This window comes from Podarcis muralis, chromosome 12 (genome assembly GCF_964188315.1).
Source record: "Podarcis muralis chromosome 12, rPodMur119.hap1.1, whole genome shotgun sequence".
NCBI lineage: Eukaryota > Metazoa > Chordata > Lepidosauria > Squamata > Lacertidae > Podarcis > Podarcis muralis.
Window position 1 is genome coordinate 1,177,463 of NC_135666.1, and position 26,285 is coordinate 1,203,747.

General features: G+C 53.8%; 2 protein-coding genes across 10 annotated transcripts in view; one reads left to right on the forward strand and one right to left on the reverse strand.

Annotated features, from left to right (window-relative positions):
• Positions 1-14,301, forward strand: part of SLC4A2 (solute carrier family 4 member 2) — a 61,068-nt gene extending 46,767 nt beyond the window's left edge. For 6 of the 7 annotated variants that reach the window (XM_028750303.2, XM_028750305.2, XM_077916600.1 and 3 more), the window contains 15 exons: positions 1-109; positions 1,071-1,254; positions 1,441-1,555; positions 3,898-4,082; positions 4,164-4,389; positions 5,514-5,717; positions 5,916-6,064; positions 6,684-6,878; positions 7,852-8,082; positions 8,667-8,756; positions 9,184-9,350; positions 10,588-10,841; positions 12,300-12,469; positions 13,319-13,492; positions 13,666-14,301. The exon at positions 1-109 is cut by the window's left edge and continues 27 nt beyond it. In XM_028750303.2, coding sequence (XP_028606136.2) covers positions 1-109; positions 1,071-1,254; positions 1,441-1,555; positions 3,898-4,082; positions 4,164-4,389; positions 5,514-5,717; positions 5,916-6,064; positions 6,684-6,878; positions 7,852-8,082; positions 8,667-8,756; positions 9,184-9,350; positions 10,588-10,841; positions 12,300-12,469; positions 13,319-13,492; positions 13,666-13,746 — 2,534 coding nt within the window. In that variant the 3' untranslated portion in view covers positions 13,747-14,301. The remainder of the gene's footprint in view (positions 110-1,070; positions 1,255-1,440; positions 1,556-3,897; positions 4,083-4,163; positions 4,390-5,513; positions 5,718-5,915; positions 6,065-6,683; positions 6,879-7,851; positions 8,083-8,666; positions 8,757-9,183; positions 9,351-10,587; positions 10,842-12,299; positions 12,470-13,318; positions 13,493-13,665) is intronic. The other variant, XM_077916602.1, reaches the window with a different exon arrangement.
• Positions 14,302-14,308: 7 nt separating this feature from the next.
• FASTK (Fas activated serine/threonine kinase) lies at positions 14,309-25,960 on the reverse strand. 3 transcript variants are annotated; one of them, XM_077916622.1, is made up of 10 exons: positions 25,829-25,960; positions 23,574-24,080; positions 22,100-22,561; positions 19,855-20,003; positions 17,697-17,881; positions 17,341-17,500; positions 16,985-17,076; positions 15,618-16,005; positions 14,821-14,935; positions 14,309-14,598 (listed from the first exon to the last, which is right to left on the reverse strand). In XM_077916622.1, the coding sequence occupies exons 2-10, from the start codon at positions 24,040-24,042 to the stop codon at positions 14,405-14,407; spliced, it is 2,214 nt and encodes a 737-aa protein (XP_077772748.1). In that variant the 5' UTR covers positions 24,043-24,080; positions 25,829-25,960; the 3' UTR covers positions 14,309-14,404. The 3 variants fall into 3 exon arrangements, with proteins under 3 accessions (XP_077772748.1, XP_077772749.1, XP_077772750.1); XM_077916623.1 differs by having other exon boundaries at positions 17,697-17,910; XM_077916624.1 differs by lacking the exon at positions 17,341-17,500.
• Positions 25,961-26,285: the final 325 nt, after the last annotated feature.

The following is a 26,285-nucleotide window of genomic DNA, read 5'->3' on the forward strand; positions in this document are numbered from 1 at the left end:
AGACCCTGCCAGGGGTGGCACACCAAGTCGTGGAGCAGATGATCATTTCGGACCAGATCCGAGCGGAGGACCGCGCCAACGTGCTGCGGGCGCTGCTCCTCAAGCACAGGTGAGGCAAGCGGGGGGTGGGGGGCAGTTTCTGGCTCCTCCTCCTGCCAGCTCTGGCATCATATAGACAGTGTGGCAGAGTGGGTAGAGCAGCCTCTCTCTCCGCCTTGGGTCCCTGGGTGCTGCGCTCCCATCGTCCCTCTCTAGCAGAACCGTCGGTTGGGAATGATGGGAGTTGTAGTCCAACAGCACCCAGGGACTCAAGGTTTGAGTGTCAGGCCAGGATCTGGCAGGGACCTCACAGGGTTATTGTTTAATAATTGTTATTACTATTTACTGATGTTTAATTTTACTGTTTACTATTCTGTTTACTATTCTAATGGATTCTGGAATGTTGCTTTGTTTGATATAAGCTTTATTTTAAAGTTATTGTGGGTTTTACGGGACGCGGGTGGCGCTGTGGGTTAAAGCCTCAGCGCCTAGGACTTGCCGATCGTCAGGTCGGCGGTTCGAATCCCCGCTGCGGGGTGCGCTCCCGTTGCTCGGTCCCAGCGCCTGCCAACCTAGCAGTTCGAAAGCACCCCCGGGTGCAAGTAGATAAATAGGGACCGCTTTCTAGCGGGAAGGTAAACGGAGTTTCCGTGTGCGGCTCTGGCTCGCCAGAGCAGCGATGTCACGCTGGCCACGTGACCCGGAAGTGTCTCTGGACAGCGCTGGCCCCCGGCCTCTTGAGTGAGATGGGCGCACAACCCTAGAGTCTGGCAAGACTGGCCCGTACGGGCAGGGGTACCTTTACCTTTAAACAGGCTTCTGATGTTGTTGTTGTTGTTGTTGCAAAGATAAAAACGGGGGGGGGAGTATTGCACCCTGGCCTCCGTGGAGGAAATAAGGGTCCTACTATAATCCCAGGGAGGCTTCCCTTGGCTTGGTGGGTGTCTGCAGCAAGGGGGGGCATCCTTGCAAGCCCCCCCAACCCCCCTAGGACGGAGCCCCCTTCCCTGACGCGCTGTCCTTCCTCGCAGCCACCCCTCGGACGAGAAGGAGTTCTCCTTCCCGCGCAACATCTCGGCCGGCTCCCTGGGCTCCCTGCTGGGCCACCACCACAGCACCAACCACGTCGGCGAGGCGGCCGAGCCCACAGTGACTGACCCCCTCATCGGGGGCCACGCTGGGGAGCATGAGACCCGGGTGGACATCGAGAAGGAGGTGAGAGGGAGTGGGGAAGGGACCCCCAGAGGCCATCCGGCCTGACCCCCCGCAATGCAATGCAGGAATCCCTGCTGGGTGGGGTGGCTGGGGGGGGCGCCTGTGCACCAAGGATGCGCGGCAGCCAGCTGAGTCTCCCCACCTTGCTTCTCTCTCTCCCCGCCCCCCACCCGGGGGTCTCTGCAGCGCGAAGTGGCGTCCCCCACACTCCCCGGTCCCATCACCAGGTCCAAGTCGAAGCACGAACTGAAGCTGTTGGAGAAGATCCCCGACAACGCAGAGGCCACCGTGGTGCTTGTGGGTAAGGGAGGGGCAGAGTCCCTGGGGGGCAGAGAATCATGGAATCCTAGCCCTGGAAGGGACCCCCCAGTATTTATTTGCAGTGGCACCTTGGTTCTCAAACTTCTTCTTTTTTTTAAAGATTTTTATTAAAGTTTTCAAAATATTACAAAAAGGAAAAAGGAAAAATACAAAATAAAAACAGTTAGAGTCGGTGGAAGAAGATTGGAAGAAATTTAAAGACTATTTACAGAAATACTGCAAAATTAATGAATGTTAGAATGATGTTGGATTGAAGTTAAGTGGTTTTCAGCAGTAACGTTATCAAGATGTGTAAAAATGGATTGTTAACAGGGGATAATCTAAAGTTATAATATATTAAGATTAAAGATTAGGATAAAAACAAAGAGGGAAAGGATTTGCTGAACCAACTAATTGAACGGGATACAAAAAAGGGAAGTGTGAGGAGGTCTGGGGAACAAGTGAATGAAAGATAAGACACGGACAGATTGAATTGTTTTTAACCTTGGTTCTCAAACTTAATCCGTTTCAGAAGTCCATTCCAAAACCAAGGCGTTCCAAAACCAAGGCACGCTTTCCCATAGAAAGTAATGCAAAACGAATTAATCCTTTCCAGACTTTTAAAAACAAAGCCTGGAAACAGCAATTTAACATGAATTTTACTATCTAACGAGACCACTAGTCCATAAAATGAAAGCAATAATCTATGTACTGTGCTATAGAATAAATAAGACAGTACAGTCATACCTCGTGTTGCATTTGCTTCAGGCTGAGCGTTTTCAGGTTGCGTCCCGTGGCAACCCAGACGTAACGGAACGGGTTACTTCTGGGTTTTGCCGCTCGTGCATGTGCTCAAAATGACGTCGCGCGCATGCGCAGAAGCTGTGAATCGCGGCCTGTGCAAACACAGGTTGCGTTCTGCTCAAGTTGCGAAGGGGCTCCGGAATGGATCCCGTTCACAACCAGAGGCACCACTGCATTGTAGATGATAAAAATTAAATTTACCGTATTTTTCTGTGTATAAGACTATATTTTTCCCTAAATTGTTGAAGTTTAAAATAAGGGGTCGTCTTATACACGGATAGTGCATAGTGCATTTTCTTAAGTTTGAATCCCCAAAAATAGAGGGCATCTTATACATGAAAAAATACCCCCCAAAAAAAAATTCTTACCTGCACTGATGATAGTCCTTGTTTGGATGGGGGAGGCTTTTATCCATTTCCGAAGTCACATAATCAATCAGTAGCTGAACTGGGTTCCACACAGTCACGAAAACAAATTAATTGAAAAAGCCTCAAAAACGAAAAGGCAAAATAAATAGCAAAAACAAAAGCGCCAAACTTAATCAGGGATAGGGAATATCACAGAATTGTTGGAAGGGATCTCCTCAGAGCACAGGAGAACTAGGAATCACAGAAAGGACCCCGAGGGCAGCGTCCAAAATTCACCAGGCATACCGTATTTTTCGTTCTATAAGACGCACTTTTCCCCTCCTAAAAAGTGAGGGGAAATGTCTGTGCATCTTATGGAGCGAATGCAGGCGGGAGGCTCTGCTCAGCGCTCCCTTTAAAGAGGTGCGTGGAGCGTGGGTGCGGCTCTTCTCCCTCCCCGGGGAAAAGCCCCCAAGAGCCGCACACACGCTCCGTGCGCTCTTTAAAGGGAGCGCGGCTCTTGGGGGAGCCTTAGCCATGCACAGCCTCTCCCGGGCAGGAGATGAAGGCTCCCCTTGGTGGGGAGAGGCTGCGCGCGGCTAAACAATAAGCCAGGACAGCCAACTAGCCTCTTATGGTCTGGTGCGTCTTATAGAGCGAAAAATACGGTGCTTTGCGCCTGGCTATTTGCCACTTGTGGCCAAGTGAAGGTGCCCGGTTGCCAGGATGGTGCTTGACGTCTCCACCATCTGGAGATGCAGAATCCTATCCGTTCTCTTTTATCTGCACACTCAGAACCAACAAGTCAGATTGAAAAATACAACTTTGGAGCTCTATTTCGGCCCCCAAATGGCAACTAGGCGTTCCATTTTGGTGCCCGTCAGCCTGGTTTATGAAACCATTTGGCTCCTGGCTTACATCTCTGCATGAGGCAGAAGGATGGAAGATTCAGGACAGGTACAAGACCTTCCTGCAGCGCTGAGCTGAAGTGCCCGTTCCCGCCCCTGCAAGGGGGCATCTCGGCTCAAGCGCCCCTGGCAGGTGGCCGTCCAGCCTCTGCTCCAAAGCCTGCCAGGCAGGAGAGCATCTCGAGGGAGACGGTGCCAGGGCTGCCACTGTCCCAGAGCTCTCCTTTCTTGTGGCACGGATCCTGGTCCTTGGCCCCCATCCGCTGCCCCCTCTTTCCCCGCAGGCAGCGTGGAGTTCCTGGACCAGCCCACCATGGCCTTTGTGCGGCTGCAGGAGGCGGCGCTGATGGACTCGGTCCTGGAGGTGCCTGTCCCGGTGCGCTTCCTCTTTGTCCTGCTGGGGCCCAGCAGCGCCAACATGGACTACCACGAAATCGGGCGCTCAATCTCCACCCTCATGTCCGACAAGGTAGGACATCGCCACCCTCTCCTCCTCCTCTCCCGCGCGGCGGGGCTCCCTCCCTGGCCTCACCTGCCTGTCTCCCCCCAGCAATTCCACGAAGCCGCCTACCTGGCCGACGACCGCCAGGACCTGCTCCACGCCATCAACGAGTTCCTGGACTGCAGCGTGGTGCTTCCTCCCTCGGAGGTGCAGGGCGAGGAGCTGCTGCGGAGCGTGGCCCACTTCCAGCGAGAGATGCTGCGGCGGAGGGAGGAGCAGGAGCGGCGCCTCCTCCTGGGGGCTGCCATGGAGCCCAAGTCCCCTGAGGAGAAAGGTAGGTGCTGGCTCTCGGGTAAAGGGACCCCCGAGGGTCATCAAGTCCAACCCCCGGCGATGCAGGAATCTTGCAGCCAAAGCGGGACTCGAACCCACTGCCCGAAGATTCAGAGTCTCATGCTGTACCGACTGAGCTACCCCAGCAGCATAGAAGAGAGATTATTATCTAGTGATTATTAGACTCTAGTGATTGTTATAACTGAATATATTTATATCCTGCCCAAGCGGGGCTTCTAAGAAGCTGGCAACATTTAAAGGATAAAATTCGGAGTAATAACAACAAAATAGTTAAAAACGGTAAGTTAGGTTGAGATAGGTAAGATTAAAAAAAAAAACCATTGTAAGCAGTTAAAATCATTAATGGGTTTGGAATAATACTTGTAGTTTAATGGTGAGCTTTGGACATAATGGAGATGCTAAAGAGTTGGGTTATTATAAGAGATGCAGGATGACAGGACTAATGACAGGAGCCACACAGGGGTGGAGGGAAGTCCAGGAGATCCTGTAGATATTGTATGGTGATTTATTACTTTTTTTTAAAAAAATCATTTTATTGATTTTCCAATAAAAAACATCCAATTAAATGTCCAATCATAATACTTCAAATAAAAAATAAAAAACTAAAATAAAGAAGATTAAATTATAGTCCAAATTGTATTTATTAATTTCTTGGGGCTCCCCACGGTCTGGATCTCCGGAGCAGATCTCCGCATCTTAGTCCTGCTTGTTACTTTAAATGTTTAATTTAAAAAACCTAAATAAATAAATATACAAAAATAAATAAAAACGATAATCAAAATATATTGCAACGTGTTCAAAACCAGCCTCAAAGCTCCAGTAGCCTGGAAAGCTCTTGCTTCCTCCTGAGCCAAAACGCAACTGGTTGATTTGCCATAATGCTGCCGTTATTATCTAAAATATTTATATCCCAGGGATATATACAGGAATGAGAGAATTGTAGCATCGCAGGGTTGGAAGGGGCCCCCAGAGGCCATCCAGTCCAACCCCCTGCCATGAACACCCACTCGTTCAACACAGTCGTGGAAATACGTTGCAGCGTTGGGGGGTCTCAGTCTCTTTTGGGGGACACGCCCTCACTGCTGCCCCCTGTCTGCCCCACAGCGCTTCTGAAGGTGGAGGAGGAGGAGCCGGACCCCCTCCGGCGAACGGGGCGCCCTTTCGGGGGTCTGGTCCAGGACGTCTGCCGCCGTTACCCCAAATACCTGAGCGACTTCCGGGACGCCCTGGACGCCCAGTGCGTGGCGGCCATCATCTTCATCTACTTTGCTGCCCTGTCGCCGGCCATCACCTTTGGGGGGCTGCTGGGTGAGTGGGGGGCCAGCGCCCCACATTGAGGTGCAGAGGCCACCCAGCCTGGCCTGGCCGGACCCGACACTGCCTGCGCCTTTGGGGAGCTGCCCTTCCCAGGAATTGCAGGGCTGAGGCTGGGTTTGGGGTGCTCTGGAGCGCCAGCCCTGAGAGGTAGGCCAGCCCCCTCTGAGCCTTGCTCCCCCCCCCCCCCAGGTGAGAAGACGCAGGGGCTGATTGGGGTCTCAGAGCTGATCATCTCCACCTCGGTCCAGGGCATCTTCTTCTGCCTGCTGGGCGCCCAGCCCCTCCTGGTCATCGGCTTCTCAGGACCCCTCCTCGTTTTTGAGGAGGCCTTCTTCATGGTGAGTTTTTCCAGGGGGTTGGGGTCTCCCCTGATTCCCTAGCGTCCCGTCTCCTCTTTGAATCTCCCCGTCGGAGCTGCAATCGTGCAGGACCTCCTCTCCCCTCTGAAGGCTCAGGGCGGGGGGGGGGGTGGAATCCCAGAACCGCCAGGTTGGAAATCTCCAAACTTGGGGTTCCCTGCTGAAAAGGTTTCCCAACTTTGTCCCGATCTGGTCCTGCAGGCTCAGCGTCAGTCTGGTTCGAGCAAGAAAGCGCAGCCAGGTTAGAGAAAACCCTTCAAGTAGGGTTTTGGTATTTCCTTAGCAGGAGGGACCCCTAGAGGTCCTGTAGTCCAACCCACCCCTGCAACGAAGGGGTCACAGCTCCAGGATCCATGGCCAGTGGCCTCCCAACCTCTTTGCCCACCAAATCAGTCTCCTGCTAGAAGGGGAGCTGGGCCCTTGCAGCCTGATGGCGTTATCTTTCAATGACCCCACAGGCGCTGGTTCTCCCTAGAGCATCTCTCTGCCAAGGGAGGGAGGAGAGAGAGAGAGAGATGGACAGGTGCCCCCACCCAGGACTGTGGGGAGGGGGGCCCTGGAGGACACCCCTCACTGCCTGTCCTTCCCCCCGCCCCAGTTCTGCACCTCGCAGGGCCTGGACTACCTGGTGGGTCGCGTCTGGATCGGATTCTGGCTCATCCTGATTGTGCTGGTCATGGTGGCATTTGAGGGCAGCTTCCTGGTGCGCTATGTCTCTCGCTTCACCCAGGAAATCTTCGCCTTCCTCATCTCCCTCATCTTCATCTACGAGACCTTCTTCAAGCTTATCAAGGTCAGTGGCGGACCCACATCTGGGGGGCCCTGAAGCTTGAAGCGTATGAGGGGGACCCCAAGGCCTGGGCAGCCCCTGCAACCTTCTTCCACAGATTTCTGCTGCATATTGTGTTCTTCTTAATTTGGAGTCTAATATATTTATCGTTGTTTTCTTCTTGTTTTTTCGAGTTCAGTGTATTTTCTACGTTTGTTTTGGTAATTGTAAATGTTTAATCAAAACCTGCTAATGCGTCCATCTCTCTACATTGTTTCTGTAGAGATAACATAAATGGTTCCCAGTCTTTCTTAAAGTCTCTGTTATCCTTATCTCATAGTCTTCCAGTTAATTTTGCCATTTCAGCGTATTCCGTCAGTTTTTCTTGCCATTCTTCTTTTCCATCTTTGGGCTAACAGCATCCTAGTTTTTTCTTCTCTTTTGGCAATTCTTGACCTGAAATGCCTAGTAAAAACACTTCTGGTCTTTTTATTAAAAAGTTATCTTAAACATTTTTTTTCATCTCATTATAAATAATCTCCCAATAGCTTTTGATTATTTTACAATCCCACCACATATGAAAAAACATGCCTTATTTTTCTTTACATTTCCAACACTTGTTGGAGCCTGTTCTATACATTTTTGCCATTTTTACAGCTGTAATGTACCATCTATACATCATTTTCATATAGTTCTCTTTTAACAATATGCAATCAGTGAATTTTAAATTCACTTTCCATAATTTTTCCCACTCTTCCATTTGTATATTATCTCCTATATCTTGTGCCCCGGAGAGTTCATTTTGGCAGCAGTTTGAATTCATCCCCAGAAGGCACACTCCATTGTCTCTCGAGATAGACGGATTCTGCCACTGCCAAAATACACTCTCAGTGGAAAACCAGTTAAAAAGCATTCTGTGAAACAATATAAAAACCAACCAAGCAAGGATAAGGATTCCTTGCAAGAAACAAACGGGAAAGGTTTTGTCTCTGGGCAGATCTTCCAGGAGCACCCGCTCAACAGCTGCACCAAGGCCAACGGCACCGGCGACATCAGCCTGGACGGCAACACCACCCTGGTCTTGGGCAACGGGACGTCCGTCCGCTCCGCGGCCAAAGTGACCGGCCAGCCCAATACGGCCCTCCTCTCGCTGGTCCTCATGGCCGGCACCTTCTTCATCGCCTTCTTCCTGCGCAAGTTCAAGAACAGCCGCTTCTTCCCGGGACGGGTGCGTGGCCTGGGGGGCGGGTCAGGGAAGAATTGGGCAGCCGGAGCAAGAGAACGGCCGCAATTGCCCAGAGAGAGGATTCCCTTATTTGCAGGAATTTGGAAAGTTCATCTTATGCACCCAGTAGATTGTCGAATGTTGCTTTATTTTATAAAGTTCCTTCCTCAGAGGTTTTTAAGCAGAGATTGGATGGCCCCCCGTCACCGATTCTTGCATTGCAGGGGGGTGAGATGGATGACCCTCAGGGGTCTCTCCCTACTCTGCCATTCTATGATATGTTTATATTAAAACCTTTTTTTAATTGTGATTATATATTTTTGCATTGGATCGTATTATTACGCTGCACGTTTTGGGGTTTCTTCAGCTTGTCAACCGCTTTGTGTGCAGCAGTAGAGAAAGATGGGGTTCAAATTAAAAATTACATGGAGGGGTGGCAAGAGGGGGCAGAGGAGGGGGCAGGAGGGTCTGGGGGCACTCTGCGCACCCTCAGAGGCCTCTTGCCTTAAAGCCACATGCTCCTGCCACCAGAAACAGCTCTTGAAGGCCAGGGCTGAGGAAGTCTCTCCCTCTTTCTCTCTGGGCAGGTCCGGCGTGTGATTGGAGATTTCGGGGTGCCCATCGCTATCCTCATCATGGTGCTGGTGGACTACAGCATCCGGGACACCTACACACAGGTGAGCTGGCAGGTGGGCTCAGCGCCCCAAAGGATCCTGGAACGGAGGAGGCAGGCAGCGCTGTGCAGTGGTTACAGTGCTGGACCGGAACTTGGCAGAAACTCTTAACAATACCAATAATAATAATAATACCAAGAACAAGAACAATTTAATTATTTGCTGGTATCTTGAGAGTTCATTTTATTGTGCATTATTACATCCTAGTGGATTATTGTAGGGTTGACATATGGAAGCCTAGATTGTTGGATCTTAGCCACCTCCTTCCTTGGAGGTTTTCAAGCCGAGGGTGCCTGGCTATCTCCTTTAGTGGACATTCCTGACCATTGGGGGTCCCTCTGCCATTTTCCTCTCCGGAACCCCTTCTATGATTCTCCTCTCCCTCTCGCTCACCCGCTGCCCACCTCCTCTCTCCCCTCCTCCCCCGCAGAAACTTTCAGTGCCCCACGGCTTCTCGGTCACGGACCCCCAGAAGCGGGGCTGGGTCATCAACCCCCTGGGCGAGAGCCAGGCCTTCCCCGTCTGGATGATGGTGGCCAGTGTCCTGCCGGCCGTCCTGGTCTTCATCCTCATCTTCATGGAGACGCAAATCACCACGTGAGTCACGCCCAGGGCGCCCGGGGTCTGTCCCAAGGGGGACCCTTTGGCTGCGGAGGGGGGGGTCCTCTCTAGGAGCCGGGAGGGGCAGGCCAAGGGGTTTCAGGGGGCGCCGGTTCCTTTCTTAATATTATTTTTATTTCATTTAATAAATTTATTTGGTTTTCACTTGTAAATTTTACAAGCACCAACATACAACATAAAAACAGTATTCCCAGGAATCTCCTCGACGTCTCCCTTTTGTGGGTCCTGTTATTAATCACTTCCTCCTGCATCTGTTATAATAGTCCAAATCTTTCACATCTCCATTATGTTCAAAGTTCATCATTAAACTACAAGTGTTCTTCCAATCCTACTAACAATTTCAACTGTTTACTATACTTTTTAAGGTAAAATATAAATTTTCCCCATTCCTTATTTTTACGATATGATAATCTTTATTGTCATTGTCCCATAGAGAACAACGAAATTGAAAAAATCTACATCAGACATTCAAAACCCAATAAGCCCGCTATCCCATCCTGGTTAACCTCCTAAAAACTCTGATACCCCATTTTTAAATACAATATACTCCCACAGAGACCACCTTACACTGCATTTAAAACCAAAATCACATTTGGGTAGAAACTGTTTCTCAGGCGGCTAGCCCTAGTCTTTATAACCCTATACCTTCTTCCAGAAGCTGAAAGAGATCATTTCCGGGGTGCGCACTATCCTGCGCTATCTCTGCAGCTTTCTTATGGCACCTGGAAGCATAGATTTGATCCAAGGTGGGAAGAGTGCGCCCAGTTATTCTCTCCGCAGTCTTTGCAACCCTGGACAGCATTGTTTTTTCCCTGGCCATGCAGCTCCCAAACCACACACACAGACCATACGTTAATACACTCTCCACAGTACAATGGTAAAATGCCACCAACAGGTCCTTTGAGAGATTGTTTTTCCGGAGGATTCTCAGAAAATATAACCTCTGCTGTGCTCTCTTCATCAGGTTATTAAAATTTTGATCTTCCTCATTTCGGCATGATCCATCCACTTGATCTGCCATTCTTTTCTGGGCCAGTAACATCCACATAGCCGCGGTTGCGTACATAAATAGTCTTTTCTGCTCCCTTGGGATTTTGGCTCCTAGAATTCCTCAGAGGAAGGCTTTGAGTTATTCTAAACTTCTGTTTTTCCAATTCATTATATATCATCTCCTAACCGTCTGGCCCCCTTCCTCCTCGCCCCCCCCCCCCAGGCTGATCATCAGCAAGAAGGAGCGGAAGCTGCAGAAGGGCTCCGGCTTCCACCTGGACCTGCTCCTGATTGTGGCCATGGGGGGCTTCTGCGCCCTCTTTGGGCTGCCCTGGCTGGCGGCTGCCACTGTTCGCTCCGTCACCCACGCCAACGCCCTCACCGTCATGAGCAAGGCCGTGGCGCCCGGGGACAAGCCCAAGATCCAGGAGGTCAAGGAGCAGCGCGTCACCGGGCTGGTGGTGGCACTGCTTGTGGGTGAGTCGCCGGCCGGGGAAGGGGGCCCACCCCCCTCAAACACACCAGGGGCCGCTCAGGGAAGCCTGCCTGGCAGGGTGGTTGCGGATGAGGAAGAGGAGAACCAGGAGAGAGAAAGGCAAATGTAATAATAAGGAAGACTTCCTTGCTTTTGGGGGGGACCAGGAGTGCCCCTCTCCTCAAAGTGGCATGGAGGACCCTGAGGGGGAGCCTGAAGGAGAGTCTCCACCCCCATCATTCAGCCCTGACCCTGAGGTCCAGCTCCAAGGGCCTTCTGGCGGTTCCCTCCCTGCGAGAAGTGAGGTTACAGGGAACCAGGCAGAGGGCCTTCTAGGTGGTGGCTCCCTCCCGTCAGATGTCAAAGAGAAGAACAACTATCTGACTTTTAGAAGACATCTGAAGGCAGCCCTGTTTAGGGAAGTTTTTAATGTTTGATGCTGTATTGTGTTTTTAATATTTGGTTGGGAGCTGCCCAGAGTGGCTGGGGAAACCCAGCTAGATGGACGGGGCAGTAATAGTAATAATAATAATAATAAATAAAAAAAACTCCTGCATTGCAGCTGAGCAGGGGGGCAGACTTAGGCAGCTGCATTGGCCCCCCGCCTGCAGCCAATGCAGCTCATTTCAACATTGCTGTATCTCACCAAACGGCGAGGTTCAGCTGGTGATATACCACAATGTTGGAAACCTGACATTGCCCAGCCCTCAGCCCCATGCCAGATCTGTGTGCCCCCCACCCGCCTAATCTCTAGGATTTTCTCCCTCCCTCAGCCCCACTCCTGATCTCCAATTTCAGACATATATTGGAATATCACAATGTTTAGCTGCTGATACGTCACTATGCTGAAAACCAGATATCGCTCAGTCCGAGTCTGTTTTTTAGTATACCTAAAATCCTTTGCTTATTAGGGGCTACCCCACATTTTGTTCCGAAAATTGCTTTGTGGAGGTAACTCCCGTAGAGTTATCTAAATTTTCAAAAGTAGGGGTTCCGTGGCTTGGCTTTTGAAAAATAGGGAGTCCTCAGTAATGAGCTAATTGGGAACCACTGATCTAGACACAGGGAAAAAACGCTGCAAGTCAGAATAACAAAAGGGTAAAATCTCTATGGAAAACCATGTTTTAAAATTTCCTGCTCTCATGCGCCATCTGGTGATTCATTTTTATAGTGCAATCAAATGGCTATTTCGCTGAGTCCTAAGAGTTAACCCTTACTATTCCATATACTTGTCTAGGTATTGGTTTCATTATCCAAATATGTCCGTGTTTATTTTTAAATGACTATATTTTGTATAAACGCGTCATCGTACTTCTCCATGCATTCTCCATCTTGTCACTTTGCTTGATGGAGATGCCCCAAAGTGGGGGCATTGGGGGAGGCAGACCCACACCTTGCGGGGGGGGGGGGATGTTGGGGTCTGGCAGGACTCCTGCTGAACCGCCCTGTTCCCCCTCCAGGCCTGTCCATCGTGATTGGCGACCTTCTGCGCAAGATCCCCCTGGCCGTCCTCTTTGGGATCTTCCTCTACATGGGCGTCACCTCTCTGAACGGGATCCAGTTCTACGAGCGACTCCACCTGCTTCTTATGCCCCCCAAGCACCACCCAGATGTCACCTATGTCAAGAAGGTCAGAGGGGAGGGCCCTGGCCTGGGATTTGGGGTGGGGGGTCAGGGGAGAGGCCCAGGAGAGGCTCTTTGCACCCCACGGAGCCCCATTTCCCCAGAGCCCAGAGGGTCCTTCTGCCCCTGGCTCCACAGGAGGAGCCCCAGAAGCGACTTCTGTCCACATTGCTGTTTTTAAAAAATGGGTCCAGTAGACTCAGTTTGAGATGCATGACTGAAACGGATTAATTTCTGGCGGCATCTATTTCAACAATCCCAAAGTCTGAGAATCTGCGGCACAGATGTAAAGGCGGTAAGTTGGCCGTTCTGCTGAAGAGCGCTCAGATTCTCCCAGCATCGTCTCCAGAAAGTGTCACGGCCAGGAAGCTCTCGGGACGCGAATGTGTGGCTCAGAAAAGAATCACAGGATTGTAGGAAGGGAACCCCAAGGGTCATCCAGTCCAACCCCGTGCAAGGCAGGGATCTTTTGCCCAAGGTGGGGCCCGGAAAACTATATGGCACTGGGTGTTTTTATTAACCCAGTGACTTTGACAGGTGAGCTAACCCAGGGCAGACATTTTAATCAAAATCTATTGTAGCAGCTAATTTTTAATTTTTTAACGTGGGGATCTGTCATGGAAAAACCCCACTGGATAGGGAATGGGACCCCCATAACAGTCTGAGCCCCAAAAGGCGTAGGTCTGGCCCCCCTTCTCCTGGGACCAGTGGGGTGGGAAGGCGGAGGGCGATTCTGGCCTCGGTTGTGGGTCTTCCTTGGACGGCCGCCTGCCAGGGCTCCTGGAGCTGTAACCGGGGGTTGGGCTGGATGACCTCCCGGGGTCCCCTTTCCGACCCTGCGCTTGTGGCCCTGCAGGTGCGGACGCTGCGGATGCACCTCTTCACGCTGCTGCAGCTGGCCTGCCTGGCGGTGCTGTGGGCCGTCATGTCCACGGTGGCCTCGCTGGCCTTCCCCTTCATCCTCATCCTGACAGTCCCCCTGCGCATGTGCCTGCTCAGCCGCATCTTCACCGAGAGGGAGATGAAGTGTGTAAGTGGCCAACACAGAGGAGGCCCCGCCGGGCGCAGAGCCCTCACAAGGCAGGGGGGAAGCGGGCTGCGCTGGCACCTCTGCTCCCGGGGATGGGGGTGGCGGGGGAGCAGAAGCCGCCCCTTCCTCCTCCCCCCACTGCCCCTGAGCCCCCCCTCTCTTTTGCCCCACAGCTGGACGCAGCCGAGGCCGAGCCCATCCTGGACGAGAGGGAAGGGGTGGACGAGTACAACGAGATGCCCATGCCCGTGTGAGGCGGGCAGCATGGACGGAGACCCGCAGGGCAGCGGCCGGAAAGGGCCCTGGAGATGGCACCCCAGTGCCTTGACCAGCCACCCCCCACCCCCAGTGCCTTCTTGCCCCGGAGCAGAGGGGTCGCCCCACATCCCCCAGCCGCCTCTGGGGGCGCTCAGCACACTCACACCCCTGAGACACCCCCCACCCCTTTGCTTCCTTGCGCCAGCCTTAGAGGGGGCGGGGGGCGTGCCCCACCCTCGCCCCCAAAGACAATCACCCTCTAGCCCCATCCAATCTCAACGCGGCTTTCTTAGGGCGGGGCAGTGGGGCAGGGGCTTTGCCCTCAGCTGGGGGGCACTGCCTCCCCAACCATGCCCAGCCGAAGGCCAAGGAAGAGGTGCCCCCAGGAAAGTGGGGCGGGGCATCCCCCCCGGGAGGAAGTGAGTGGGGCAGGTCCATAGGGCCGCGCTGGAGGCAGGACGATGCGTTGTGGGGAGGCTGGGGGCGGCGGAAGGGAGCCCTCTGCCCCATTCCTTGCTGAATGAGGGAGGCAAATAAAGCAAGAGAAGGAAGCCGGTCTGGACGTTTCGCCTCTTTATTATTATTATTCTTTTAATTTATTTTAATTTATTATTGCCAAGAAAAACCCTCTCTTGCACCTTGAACGAATCCCTCTCAGGGGTGCCCTGGGGGAATGTGTGCTCTGCAAGGAAAGACCCACACCATCCCCAAACGTGCCCGCTGTCCGGTGACCCACACAGACCCACAGCGAGGCGTCTGCTTCAGAATTGCAGCTCCTCCAGCTTCCGTCTCAGGTAGACCTTGGTCTCCTCGATGCCCCTCATTTTCTCCAGCTCCTGGTAGGGCAGCTGCAGAGCAAAGAAGCAGAGGAAAAGCCTGCCGGCCAAAAGACCCCAGGACTCTGGGCGTCCAGGTAGACTGCTCCTGCTCCCGGAGGCTCCATGCAGGCGTCCAAAGAGCCTGGCTGCCGGATCCGGCCCAAGGGGACCCCTCTGGGCAGCACAGCCGGGAAACGCTGCCTGGGAGCGGCCCAGCCCATCCGGAAGTGTGGGGAGGAGAGTCCTGCTCACCTGCACCAGGCGGTAGCCCAACAGGCGGAGATGTCGGCTGCGCATGGCCCGAGAGCCCACCAGGACCGAGGAGCCGTGGCAGTAATGCCATTGGTCGTTGACAGACAGCACCACCCTGGGGGAGGAAATGGGGTGCTGGCATCAGAGGGAGTGTGCGCCCCCCCGTCACTCAAGGTCCCCCCAGTTAAGAGCCCCAGAAAAAAACATTCTGCAAGTTCTGAAGGATGTCGTCACCTCCCCTGGTCAGAAACGGAGGGCAGGCCCCCTCCCCAGACGCAAGAAGATGGGGGAGAGGCCCCCCCCCCTTGGCACTAGAGGGTGCCCTGGAACAGCCAGCTCCAGAGGCAGCCGGGGTTTAGGGGGGTCGGGCTTGGCTCCTCTGCACCCCCCATACGGCTACCCCTTCTGCAAACAGGCTCCAACCCCTCCCTCCCCATAACTCAGCCCCCCCCCAGGCTAGGCATTCCTGGCCCAGCCGAGCCCTGACATGTTCTGAGCACAGGCTGTGAGCCACCGCCAGAAGAGGCTAGGCAAGGGCAGGCAGCCTGCAAACTGAGCCGGCTCTGGGCCCTCGCTGGGCCAGGAAGGAGAGAAGCACAGAACTGAAGAGGGACCCCCAGCGGTCATCTAGTCCAACCCGCTGCAATGCCGGAACTGCAGCAGGATGGGCTGAGAGAGGAAAGCACTTGGCTCCTTTCAGTGGCCAAGCGACGGAAAAAGCACCAGGCCCCCCCACCCCCACGACTGTGGCCCCAGGTCAGAGGTGCCTCCCCCCCCCCCATTCGCACTGCAGGTACCTGTGGAGCCCCTCCTTCTCCTGTGGACCACCCTGCGCTGCGCCTTTGGTGCTGGGCCCCTGGGGGGAGAAGAGGCCCCCTTCGTCCACTGGGGGGAGGCGGAGCCCCTGCCCAGTCTCTGGCCCCCAGGCGGGGAAGAAGTGGGTCCCGTTGCTGCTCGCCAGGGAGTGGTCCGTCCGTGTGGGGCTGCTCAGGGAGGGGGTCCCTGGCGAGGGCTCCCGGCTGGGGCCACACAAGCTGTCCGGGGGCAGCAGAGACCCTGCTGTCGACTCCAGCCCCAAAGATGCCGGGTTCTGTGATCCAGAGGCGAGGGCAGCACCCTTGGGAGAGCTGTGGGGGCCCCCCAGGGGGAGGACGCTGCCAGAAGGGGTGACCCAGAGCAGGAAGTCTGCGAAGAAAGAAAGAAAGGGGGATCGGCTGGGGGTTCAAGACAAAGGGAGAAGTGGGGTTGCTTGGTGGCTAAAAAAAACACTTTGCACGGGCTCAGGAGCACTCTTTCCCCCAGGGAGCCTGCAGTTACAGGTGGGGGGGGTGGAGGGCACGATCCACTGTATGTGACATGTCAAAGGACCAAGGAGGTCCAACTGATCGGAGTTTGGAAAGTCTTGGAGGTGAGCGGGAGATGAAAGCAATTTCCCCCAAATTATTAAGAAAGGAAAAATCCCCAAAGCTGCTTTTATCCCCAACAGCCCAAAGCAGCTGAACTGGAGCGTTTCATTGGGGTGGGAGGAAAGATTCATAGACTCTCAGGATTGCAGAGTTGGGAGGGACCCCAGGGGTCATCCAGCCCAGCCCCAGAGTCCAAGGATGCTATAAAACGCCAAGCGTTTAGAGCAGCAATTCGTTTCTGTTGAAATATTTGCAAATATTTAAAAGATGAGGCAACCTAATGGGATCCATCAATTTATGCCTAAAGCGGGAAGAAGCAAAGAGGCTGTCGAAACAGACTTTGGTGTGGAAAATTCAATATGACCCCAAAACTGAGACTGGATCTGCTGGTGATCTTTTACGACCCGTTTTTAAAATGGAAAATTGTTCACCCGCCTCTGCCCCTTAAATGCCAGGTGAGTTGGAGGGAGACATTTGCACGCCTCATCCGAGAGCTTCCAGCTCCCCTGCCCAGCACACACCCAGGGCACCTTTCTGAGAATCGAAGGATCAGAGCCTTGGAAGGGACCCCCTGAGTCATCTAGTCCAACCCCCGGCCAGGCAGGAATCGACCAAAAGAGCATCCCTGGCGGAAGGTGAACCTCAGCTCTGATACAGCAAAGGAAGCCAGGGACCTGGGGGCCGAAGCCGAGCCCCCTTCTCCGGCTGGGGGGCCCTTCCCCACCCCACAGGCCCCAAAGGACGGGCCCCCCACTCACCTAGGCAATATCCCGGGGGCACCACCTCGTCCTGCCGGAAGCACCCCCTGCCCACCAGCTGGCAGAGAGCCTCTCCCACCAGGCCTTTGTAGCTGAGGAGCAAAGAGGAGGGGGGGTCAGTGTGCCAAAGGCCCCCCCGTCCCCCAAAAGACACATGGCTGCTCAGCGCCTCTTCCCCTCCTAGCTTTCTCTCCCAATTATTACACCCACCCCGAGGTTAAATATTCCCCTCTCCAAAAAAGGATTGAGTCATTCACACCAAGTCCATGGGAATTTCCTAGGAGAGATGAATGGGACCCCAGAGGGTCATCCATCCCAACCCCTGGCAAGCCCAGGCGCGCCCCCCGGGCTCTGACCTGTACTTGCGGTTGGCCTCGTCTGCGGTGAGCGCCCCTTCGAACATGCGCACGTGGTACTGGGGGGGCAGGCGGGGGCCGCGGTACTCGGGGACCTCCAGTGCCACAGCCGCGTCCAAGAGGGAGAGGTAGCGCAGCACAATCTGCCCGCAGGGGCTGCCTGGGGGGGGGGGGAGAAGGGGAGCTGCCCCTCATCTGCTGCTCAAGGCGGGGCCCCCCGAAGAACAGCAACCCCCCCAAAAAAAAACACTGGACCTCCCAGGGTCCCGAGGCCCATGGAGTGGCAGAACGGCAGCATGGGAAGGGAGGGACCCCGGGGGTCATCCATCCCAACCCCCCGCCAGGCGGGAACCTACTGGTGACGTTGGCCAGGAAGGCGGAAGAGAAGACTTGGCGCAGGAGGGCAGGAGGGAAGTGGCCAAGTTGCACCAAGGACATGAGGACGTTGAGGGCGGCCAGCGGGGAGACGCCCGGCTTCTGCAGAGCCGCCTCCAGGCGGGGGAAGAGGGCGGCGTGGTTGGACGGGCGGAAGTTCAACCGGCTGAAGGGGAAGACCAGCTTCTGGATCATCTGCAGGAGGAGAGGCCTGGGGGGTCAGTCTCTCTGCCCCCCCCCCAACATTATGTCCTGCCCCTCCCCAAAGCCCCAGGGAGGCTGGACTCCGATGCACGCTTTGCAGAACCGTCCGGTCGGAAGGGACCTGAGGGTCATCTAGGCCAACCCCGTGCAGGGCACTGGCCAGGAAGCGGGTCCCGATGTGCTCAGCAGATCACACTGGGAGGGGACCTGCGCTGGTGGGGCTTCCAGACCCCCAAGAGCCTCAGACCAGGGCAGCCTCAGAGAGGTGGGCTGCTCCAGGGATCAGGGAGAACCCCAGCAGCTGAACTGTGGAACTCCCTGCCACAGGATGAGCAGCCGAGATCACAAATGAGCCACCCTGAGATCTTCGGATGAAGAGAAGCCTATAAATTTAATTAATAATAATAATAATAATAATAATAATAATAATAATAATATCCTCTAATCCTATGTGGAGGGAAAGGGAAGAAGAGAAACTTAATCTCCACTTTTTTCAGCCTGCAATGGGGGAGGATATTTCTTCGCTCTCCTCTGGAGAGCACACAAATTGAACTGGACCATGGACTTCTGTAACTGTTAGGGGTTACTGCCTGCAAAATTTTCGTCCCTGTACGTGCTGAACCCTTGCAGGACTTTTGAGGTGAGTAAAACTGATGTTTTCCTTGTTTACCCAAGAGCCTGAGAGTGATTTTTTTAAGATAAAAAATGAGAAGGTAATCCAAGTCTGCCTAAAGCATCCTAATGGTTCTAAAAGGTTCTAATTAGGTCAATAACGTCCTTAGGAGGACAACCAAATTTAAGCACAAATTCGACCCACAGCTGTGAGGCATTCGCGAGCTTTTTTGCGGAGAAAGTCCTGTTGCTCCGCCGTGACCTCCCTGCCAATTTAGATACAGTGACTGAACTGGAGGCCCCTCGACTGACTTCAGGTCCAGTGTTGGACCATTTTGATCGGATACTCCCTACTGATGTGGATAGATTCCTCCAAGTTGGTAGGCCCATCACCTGCCTCCTTGATCCGTGCCCGTCTTGGCTGATTAGGGAGTGTTCAGTGTCCTCATGAGACCAGGGCCCTGCAGGATCTGATTTCTTTCCGCAGGGCCTGTAAGACAGAGTTGTTCCGCCTGGCCTTTGGCTTGGAGCCAATTTGATTCCCTCCCTCCCTCTCTTGCTTTTTTCTTTTCCTTCTCCTCCTGCAATGAGGCTACATTTTAATATTTTAATGTTCCACTATTTTAATGTTGTATTTTATTTTTGTTTTTAAGTTGTAATCATTCTTCTTGTTTTTATTATTGCTTGTAAGCCGCTCTGAGCCCGGCCTTGGCTGGGGAGGGCGGGGTATAAATAAAAAATTATTATTATTATTATTATTATTAAAAGTTTATGCAACCTCGTCTTAAAAGCTTCTAGAGATGAGCTGTGCACAGATGATTTTTCCCCAGTGAAGCAGGTATCTGGGCTCTTGACACACAGGAAAAGAGGAAGGATAATCACTTAACATCCTCTCCTACACATCTAAATCCAATTGACACACAGAAGGCAGGGATGGGAAGCATCTTGGGCAGCTTCAGAAGAGAAACAGGCAAATTTGTGGAGGAGGAGACAGTGAGCAATGACTTATTATTATTCTTATTAATTAAATTTGTACAGCACCCTGTACTTGCAGGCCTCTCTCTTTCTCAGCTCTGCTGTGATGCTTGCTGGAAACCCCAGAGCTGCTCCTGTGCTTGAATCCTGCTCAGGGGTTTCCCTCTAGGGCCCCTGGTTGGCCACTGTGCAAAGAGGATACTGAGTGGCCCATGGGCCTCACCCCGTATTTTGGCTCTTCCCAGGTCCTTAGAAACAGAGCAGGGGGCGCCGGGTGGTCTGTCGGTCTTCCTTGACCTCTGGCTAGGGGCACCCCAAACAGGAAGGCTCCCCAAACCCCAAGCTCACCTTGCTGTCCAGCTGCTGTGCCCTCTCCAGCAGGAAGGTGGCGATGGCGTCCAGCAGGCGAGGCTCTCTCAGGCGGTGGCGGGCCAGGTATTTGGCAACCAGGGCCATGGTGGGAGGGGTCAAGCCCCCCGCCTTGCCAGGGAACCAGTCTGCGGAGAGAAAGAGCAGCTCAGCAGGGCCCCCAAATAAGCAGCGTGCCCCCCCTGAAAGCGGTGGGACAGGCTTCCTCGGAGGGTGGTGGGCTCTCCTTCGCAAGAGGGGTGTAAGCAGAGGGTGGGTGTCCCGTGGGGCTGAGCTGCGAGGAGACCCCAGAAGCCCCCCCTTGCTTGCTGGCAGTGAGAAGCCCACCTCTTTTCCTACAAGGAGCTGAAGGAGGCATACGGGGCTCTCCCCACCCTCAGTCAACCCCCACAACAACCCTGTGAGGGAGGTGAGGCTGGGAAAATCATGGGATTGTAGAGCTGGAAGGGACCACCAGGGTCATCTAGTCCAACCCCCAGTCCTGCAGGAATCTGTTGCCTGACGTGGGGTTCAAACCCAAGACCCGAAGAGTCTTGTGCTCCGCCGACTGAGCTACCCCAGGGACTGGCTCCAGGTCACACCCAGGGAGCTTCATGACTGAGGCAGGATTCGAACCCTGATATCCCAGGTCCTAGTCCACGACTCTGACCCCTACACCATACTGTCTCTCCCACTGGTTTCCTCAGAGCTCAGCCCTGGGCCTCCCCTCTGTTCACTCCAATTGAGGTGTTTCTACTCCCCTGGGGGGCACTGGGCTCTGCCCCACCAGCCCCGTAGGAAAAACCCCTTCTGCCGCCCACAGGGATAGCTCAGTTGGTGCAGCATAAGACGTTTGATCTCAGGGTTGTGGGACTCCCTCTGAACTGGAGGGACTAGCTCCGCGCGAAACGGGTCTTTCCCGCTGTGGCGAAGCAGGGACCCTTCTGGAAATCACAGGTGGATGAAGCCTGTGACCGTGGGACTCGGCGGGCACCCTTAGCGCCCCCCCCAACCCGCAAAGGAACCCACTAACGGGCTCCGAAGTGAAGAGGGGGAAGTGGCGCGGTGCTGTGAGTCAACTGCTTTTTCCGTGGAGCGAAGCCGCATAGCCGTTGCCGGAGAGCGCTGCCTTCTTTTTGGGACAATTTGGACTTTAAAAATAATCACCGTGAGTACCTAAACTTGGAACAATTGGACTTAAAATAAGGACTTGCGAGCAGAAAGGAATCGGGCTTAAATATTTACTTCAATTTGGTACTGAGACGGGAAGGTCTAAACAGGAAGTCAGCCTTCCGTTTCTTTGTAGACTGAATAAAGCAAAGAAAAAAAAAACTTTGTTGTTAGATTTGTCCTCAAAAGAAAGAACAAATAGAAGTTTTCCCCCTAGAGGGAGACTGTGAAACTGTAACTAATTCCAGGGAGTTTACAGCTGTCACAGATTACAATCGTGGGAATAGATTTGTGACCTTGTAGGACAATGTATTCAGAAGCTCTGTTGTGCGCTTTTTATAAAACAAATGCCCTACTGGAACAGTTACATGAGAAGACGAATTTGATGACTGACTCGATCAGAAATTTTAAACAGGCAGTGGGAAATTTTAAACAGGCAGTGGGAAATTTTGATCAGGCAGTGGGGAAATATATGGAGCCCACCCAGGAATTAAATCAGGAGTGTGCCCTGACAGAACAGATGAGAGAAGAGGATGCTGCTGAATCTTGGGCGCCAGAGATGGAGGGAGCTGCGGACCTGCAGGAACATGAGCTTTTGGATTTGACAAATGAACTTGGAAAAAACCAGACTTGGAAAGATAAAGTTTGGACTGGTTTGGAAATGGGGGGTTGGATTGATCCCCCTGTGCAGGGATGTTTGGACTTTCCGAGTTTGGCAATGGGCCGTGAGAGGTTTGGAGCTGTGGGGGCTCTCAATTTTGGAAGGATTTTGAAACATGTTTTTAAATACCACATGGAGTTTAGTTTGGACTATAGAAAAGGGGCTGATTTGTTGAAAAGGGCCAAAAACATTAATAAGCTGGAGTTCCCACAAGTGAAAGGAGAATATGAAGAAGAGCCGCGGAAGGGACATGGAAGAGACTTAAGGGCCTCGGATATAAGGTTACCAGGTTAATGCGCTAGATCAATGGGATAAAAAGGACTGACAAAACCCGGGACCAGGAGGAAGGGACGCTGGATGAAGATTGGCACCGCCTCCCGCTTCCCCGCACACCCCCCCCCCCCCGGCACCCACCTGCCATGCCGCGGACGAAGTTCTCCCGGCGGTTCTGGTAGAAGAGCTGGGATCCGAAGATGGCGCCCAGGGTGTCGCTGCCAGTGGCCTCGCGGGCGCAGAGACAGAGCATCTCCTCCAGCAGCGCCAGCTCCTGTTCCTGCGCAACCTGCAGCTGGCGCAGCGAGAGGCGCACCAGGCGCAGGAACTCGCGCCGCACCGGTGGGGCTTCTTCCTGCTGCTTCTGGGCCCGCAGGCAGTAGTAGGAGAGGAGCAAGAAGAGGGTTTGCAGGCGGCGTTGTTCCTCTAGGCTGCCCTTGCAGGCCTCCGCCAGAGGGGTGGTGGTAGCGGCAGCATGGCTCAGTGGGCGGAGGCGAACGTTGTTGCCGCTGACCGTCGAGACGTTCCTCTGGCGAAGGCGCTCCAGCCGCCTCTGGGCCTCATCCTGCAGCGCCAGGACCAGGCGGCCGTCTCCTGGCAGGCCTGGGGCAGAGCAGGGATTAGGGGGAGGCCGTCCCACCGCTGCCCGACCCTGAAGGGCGGCCCTTGGGAAGCCAGAAGAGAAAGGCCTGGTCAACGCCAAGGACTGCCTTCAGCCCCTCCTGCCCACACACCCCACCACCCCCCAAAGCCCCCAGGGACCCCACACAGTGGCAGCATGAGAACAGGGCCTTATCTGCAGTGGCTCCCCGTTTGTGCAATCCCCCCCAATGAGAGGCTCAGCTGGTGCCCTCATTACGTATCTTTCGGCGCCAGGACTAAAGCTGTTTAAACTATCTACGGTCTTTCAAAATGGGAGTGTATTGTTTTGTTTGTTACTGTGACCTGTATTTTTGTGTTTTTATATTATAAGCTGCCATGTAAACTTTGGATGAAAGATGATACATAAAGTTAATCAATAGTAATAATAATAATAATAATAATAATAATAATAATAATAATAATAATAATACAGTTTGGAACTACTGATAGGCAGGAGCCTTCACTGTGCTCTTTTTTTTGGGTACCTGCTAAAAACATAATCAGACAGATCCTGCCCCAGTGCAAGTCTTAATCTGTTTTCAATCATGGAAGGGACCCCTGGGGTCATCTAGTCCAACCCCACCCAGCAGGAATCTTTTGCCCAGTGTGGAGCTCTAACCCACAGCCCTGAGATTCAGAGTCTCTGGCTCTACCAATGGAGCTACCCTTTGCGGAGGGCTAAGCTGTTATTTTAACTTTTCAAATTATTTTCCCTTCTTCCCGGCGGCAATTTCACTGCTTGATCCTTTCTCCTAAACCGCCTTGAGGTCTTTTCCCAATCCAGCTGTGGGATAAGTAAGTTTGTGGGATAAATAAATCAGCCTCAGCAGAGAGGCTTTGAGCTACTTGGCTGGCCCTGGCATAGGGACCTGGGCGAGCATTGAGAGCCCGGGGGTTGGACTAGAAGACCTTTGGGGTTCCCTTCCCACTCGACCATTCCCAGATCCGCCCCCCCCCCATTCCCGGGTCTCACCCAGCGCAGCCGAGGCCTGGAGGCAGCGGACGAGGGTGGCGTCGTCAAAGTGGGCGCAGCGCCTGGCGACGGCTCGGCTGAGGTGCTGGAAGTCGGGCTGGTGCAGGAGGGGCTCCAGGCGGAGACCCCCCTTGCCCGGGGGGAGCAGGCGGCCCAGGTGGCCGAGGGCCAGGGCATAATGCGCACCCGACACCCGGCCCGGGTTCTGCCACAGCCAGCGCAGGAGCTCGGGGACGCTGCGCGATCGCTCCAGCAGACGCTTCAGGGCCACAAAGCTGCTCCGCCTCTCCGGTGACCCCTCGGGGGCCACAGCGGGATGCAGGGGGCCGGGTTCCGGCGGCGAGGCAGGGGGCTTGGCCCTCCCCAGGCAGAAGCTGCAGGTCGGGAGCAGGCCAGCCCCGCCTGGGTCAGCCCAGGGGGCCGAGGGGCCGGTGCCCCCCCTGATCAGGGCCCGAAGGAGCAGCAGCATGGCAGGGGGCAAAGTGGGGGGCAGCAGCAGCCCCAGACCTGCAGGGGAGAAGGGAGGCGGTGAGGTACAGATCCGGCACCCCCAGCCCAGCCAACACAGGCGGGGGCCACTACGCAGCACTGTGCCCGTAGGCAAGGGAGTTGTTGTTAACCTGTGGAACTCCCTGCCACAAGAGGCATGGGGGGCCTCCCATTTGGGAGGCGTTAAAAGAGGAGAGGGCCTTCTGAGGGGGGCCCCCGCCCTGTGGAACAGCTGCCTGTCACATGTCCAGGAAGCAAATTATGGTCGGACTTTGCCTTGACATTTGAGACATTTGGCCTGGGTCAGGAAGGTGTCCAGAGCGATGGGGGCAACTGATCCAGACGGGGGTGGAGAAGGGCCCCCCCCCAGCTTCTGTTGGAACCCCCACCCTGAGTCCATTCCCAGAACCCAAAGCAATCTCCATCCGCCCCTTGGGGTGAGAGTGTCTGCCTTTCTCAAGGCCAAGATCCCTTCAGCCAGGGCCGGATAGAGGTCTGATGTGGCCCTCAGCTCCGGAAGGGAAGGGGGCCCTTTCTATGTCCAGCTGTCCTTTGCCCACAACAAAAATGGCCGCAGTTTTTGTGTGTTGAATATATATGCTATACAGTGCGGGTTGCGAATGTGCTCTGTGTGGGATGCACGTTCGCAACCTGCAGCAGTGTTGCAATCCAGTGCTTCTGCACATGCAAAGCGCAATTTAGCATCTTCTGCGCATGCACGACTGCCAAAACCTGGAAGTAACCCGTTCCAGTACTTCTGGGTTTCAGTGGTCCATAACCCAAAAAATGCAGCCTGAAGTGCCTGTAACCCGAGGTAGGACTGCATGGTAATTTATGGACCTAAAACATGGATAGGAAACCTAAGGCCCGGGGGCCGGATCCGGCCCAATCGCCTTCTCAGTCCGGCCCGCGGACGGTCCAGGAATCAACGTGTTTTTACACGAGTAGAATGTGACCTTTTATTGAAAATCCATCTCTGGGTTATTTGTGGGGCATAGGAATTCGTTCATTCTTATTATTTTCAAAATATAGTCCGGCCCCCCACAAGGTCTGAGGGACAGTGGACGGACCCGCAGCAGGAAAAGGTTGCTGACTCCTGGCCTAACAGGTCCAGAGACACAACACCCAATACTGTTACTGCCTGTAGCTTAAAACAAAAAAAAAAAATTGTTTTAAATTTTAAATTTTGTTTTACAGAGTTTGTTTTAAATTTTGTTTTACAGAGTTGCCTGTAGCTTGTCTTTTATGTGTTTTTTTATCTTATATTTTGGAAATGCGGAAGAAGATTGGAAGAAATTCAAAGACTATCTACAGAAATATTCTAAAATTAATAAATGTTAGAATGATGTTGGATAGAAATTAAGTGGTTTCCAGCTGTAATGCTTTAAGAGAATATGAAAAGAGGGTTATAAATAGGTAAAAATCTAATGGTAAGGATTTGCTGAACCAACAATTTGAAGTGGAATACAAAAAAGGGAGGTATGAGGAGGTCCAGGAAACAAGCTAAAGGAAAATAAGCAATGGGAAATCTGTGTGCTTTTAACTATTTTTATTTTGTAATTTTTGTTATTTTTTTCATTTTTATTGTAATACTTTAAAAAATCTTTAAAAATATCTTATATATTCTGGAAATGCACCTCCAGCTTTTTCCCCCTTTCAATTTTTTGGGGGGGGCCAGGCCGCCTTCCGGGCGGGGTTGGGCTAGATGACCGCGGAGCCCCTTCTCTCTCTCTCTCTCTCCTCCCCCCCGCCCCCCCCTTCCTCACCTGGCTTCCTCCCCCCGGAGCTGCCCCGGTGCGATGCCGGCCTGCGCGCCCGCCGCGACCTCCAGGAGCCCGAGCCGCCCAGGGCCACGCCCCCTCATTTGCATGCGGGCCGGACGACGCCGCGCCGCCTCTTCCGGTTTCCGGTGGGGAGCCAGCGGCAGGAGGAGGAGGAGGGAGCTTCCGGGTATTTGCCGGGCTGCGATTGGGCGGAGAGAGAGGGGGCGTGGCCCTGGAGAGAGAGCTGCTCCGCATTCGCGCCGGGCGGAAGCCGAGGGCGAAGGGGCACCCAGAGGCCATCCAGCGCATCCCCCGGCCAGCGGGAAGCATCGCCGGCTCTGGCTGGAGGGAAGGGAGAGCGCCGTCGGTCCCGCAGGAGACGCCTGACCTCGGGAACGTGGGTTCGAGCGCCACGTGGGGCAAAAGAGGTTTGCACTGCAGGGGTTGGACTAGATGACCC

Excerpts from the sequence above, each read along its gene's own strand:
- FASTK (XM_077916622.1), bottom strand. The coding sequence starts at position 24,042 with ATGCTGCTGCTCCTTCGGGCCCTGATCAGGGGGGGCACCGGCCCCTCG. Across the intron at positions 16,006-16,984 it reads GCCCCCGGGATATTGCCTAG|ACTTCCTGCTCTGGGTCACC; the intron begins GTGAGTGGGGGG and ends CTTTCTTCGCAG. Across the intron at positions 14,599-14,820 it reads TGGGCTACCGCCTGGTGCAG|CTGCCCTACCAGGAGCTGGA; the intron begins GTGAGCAGGACT and ends TTTGCTCTGCAG.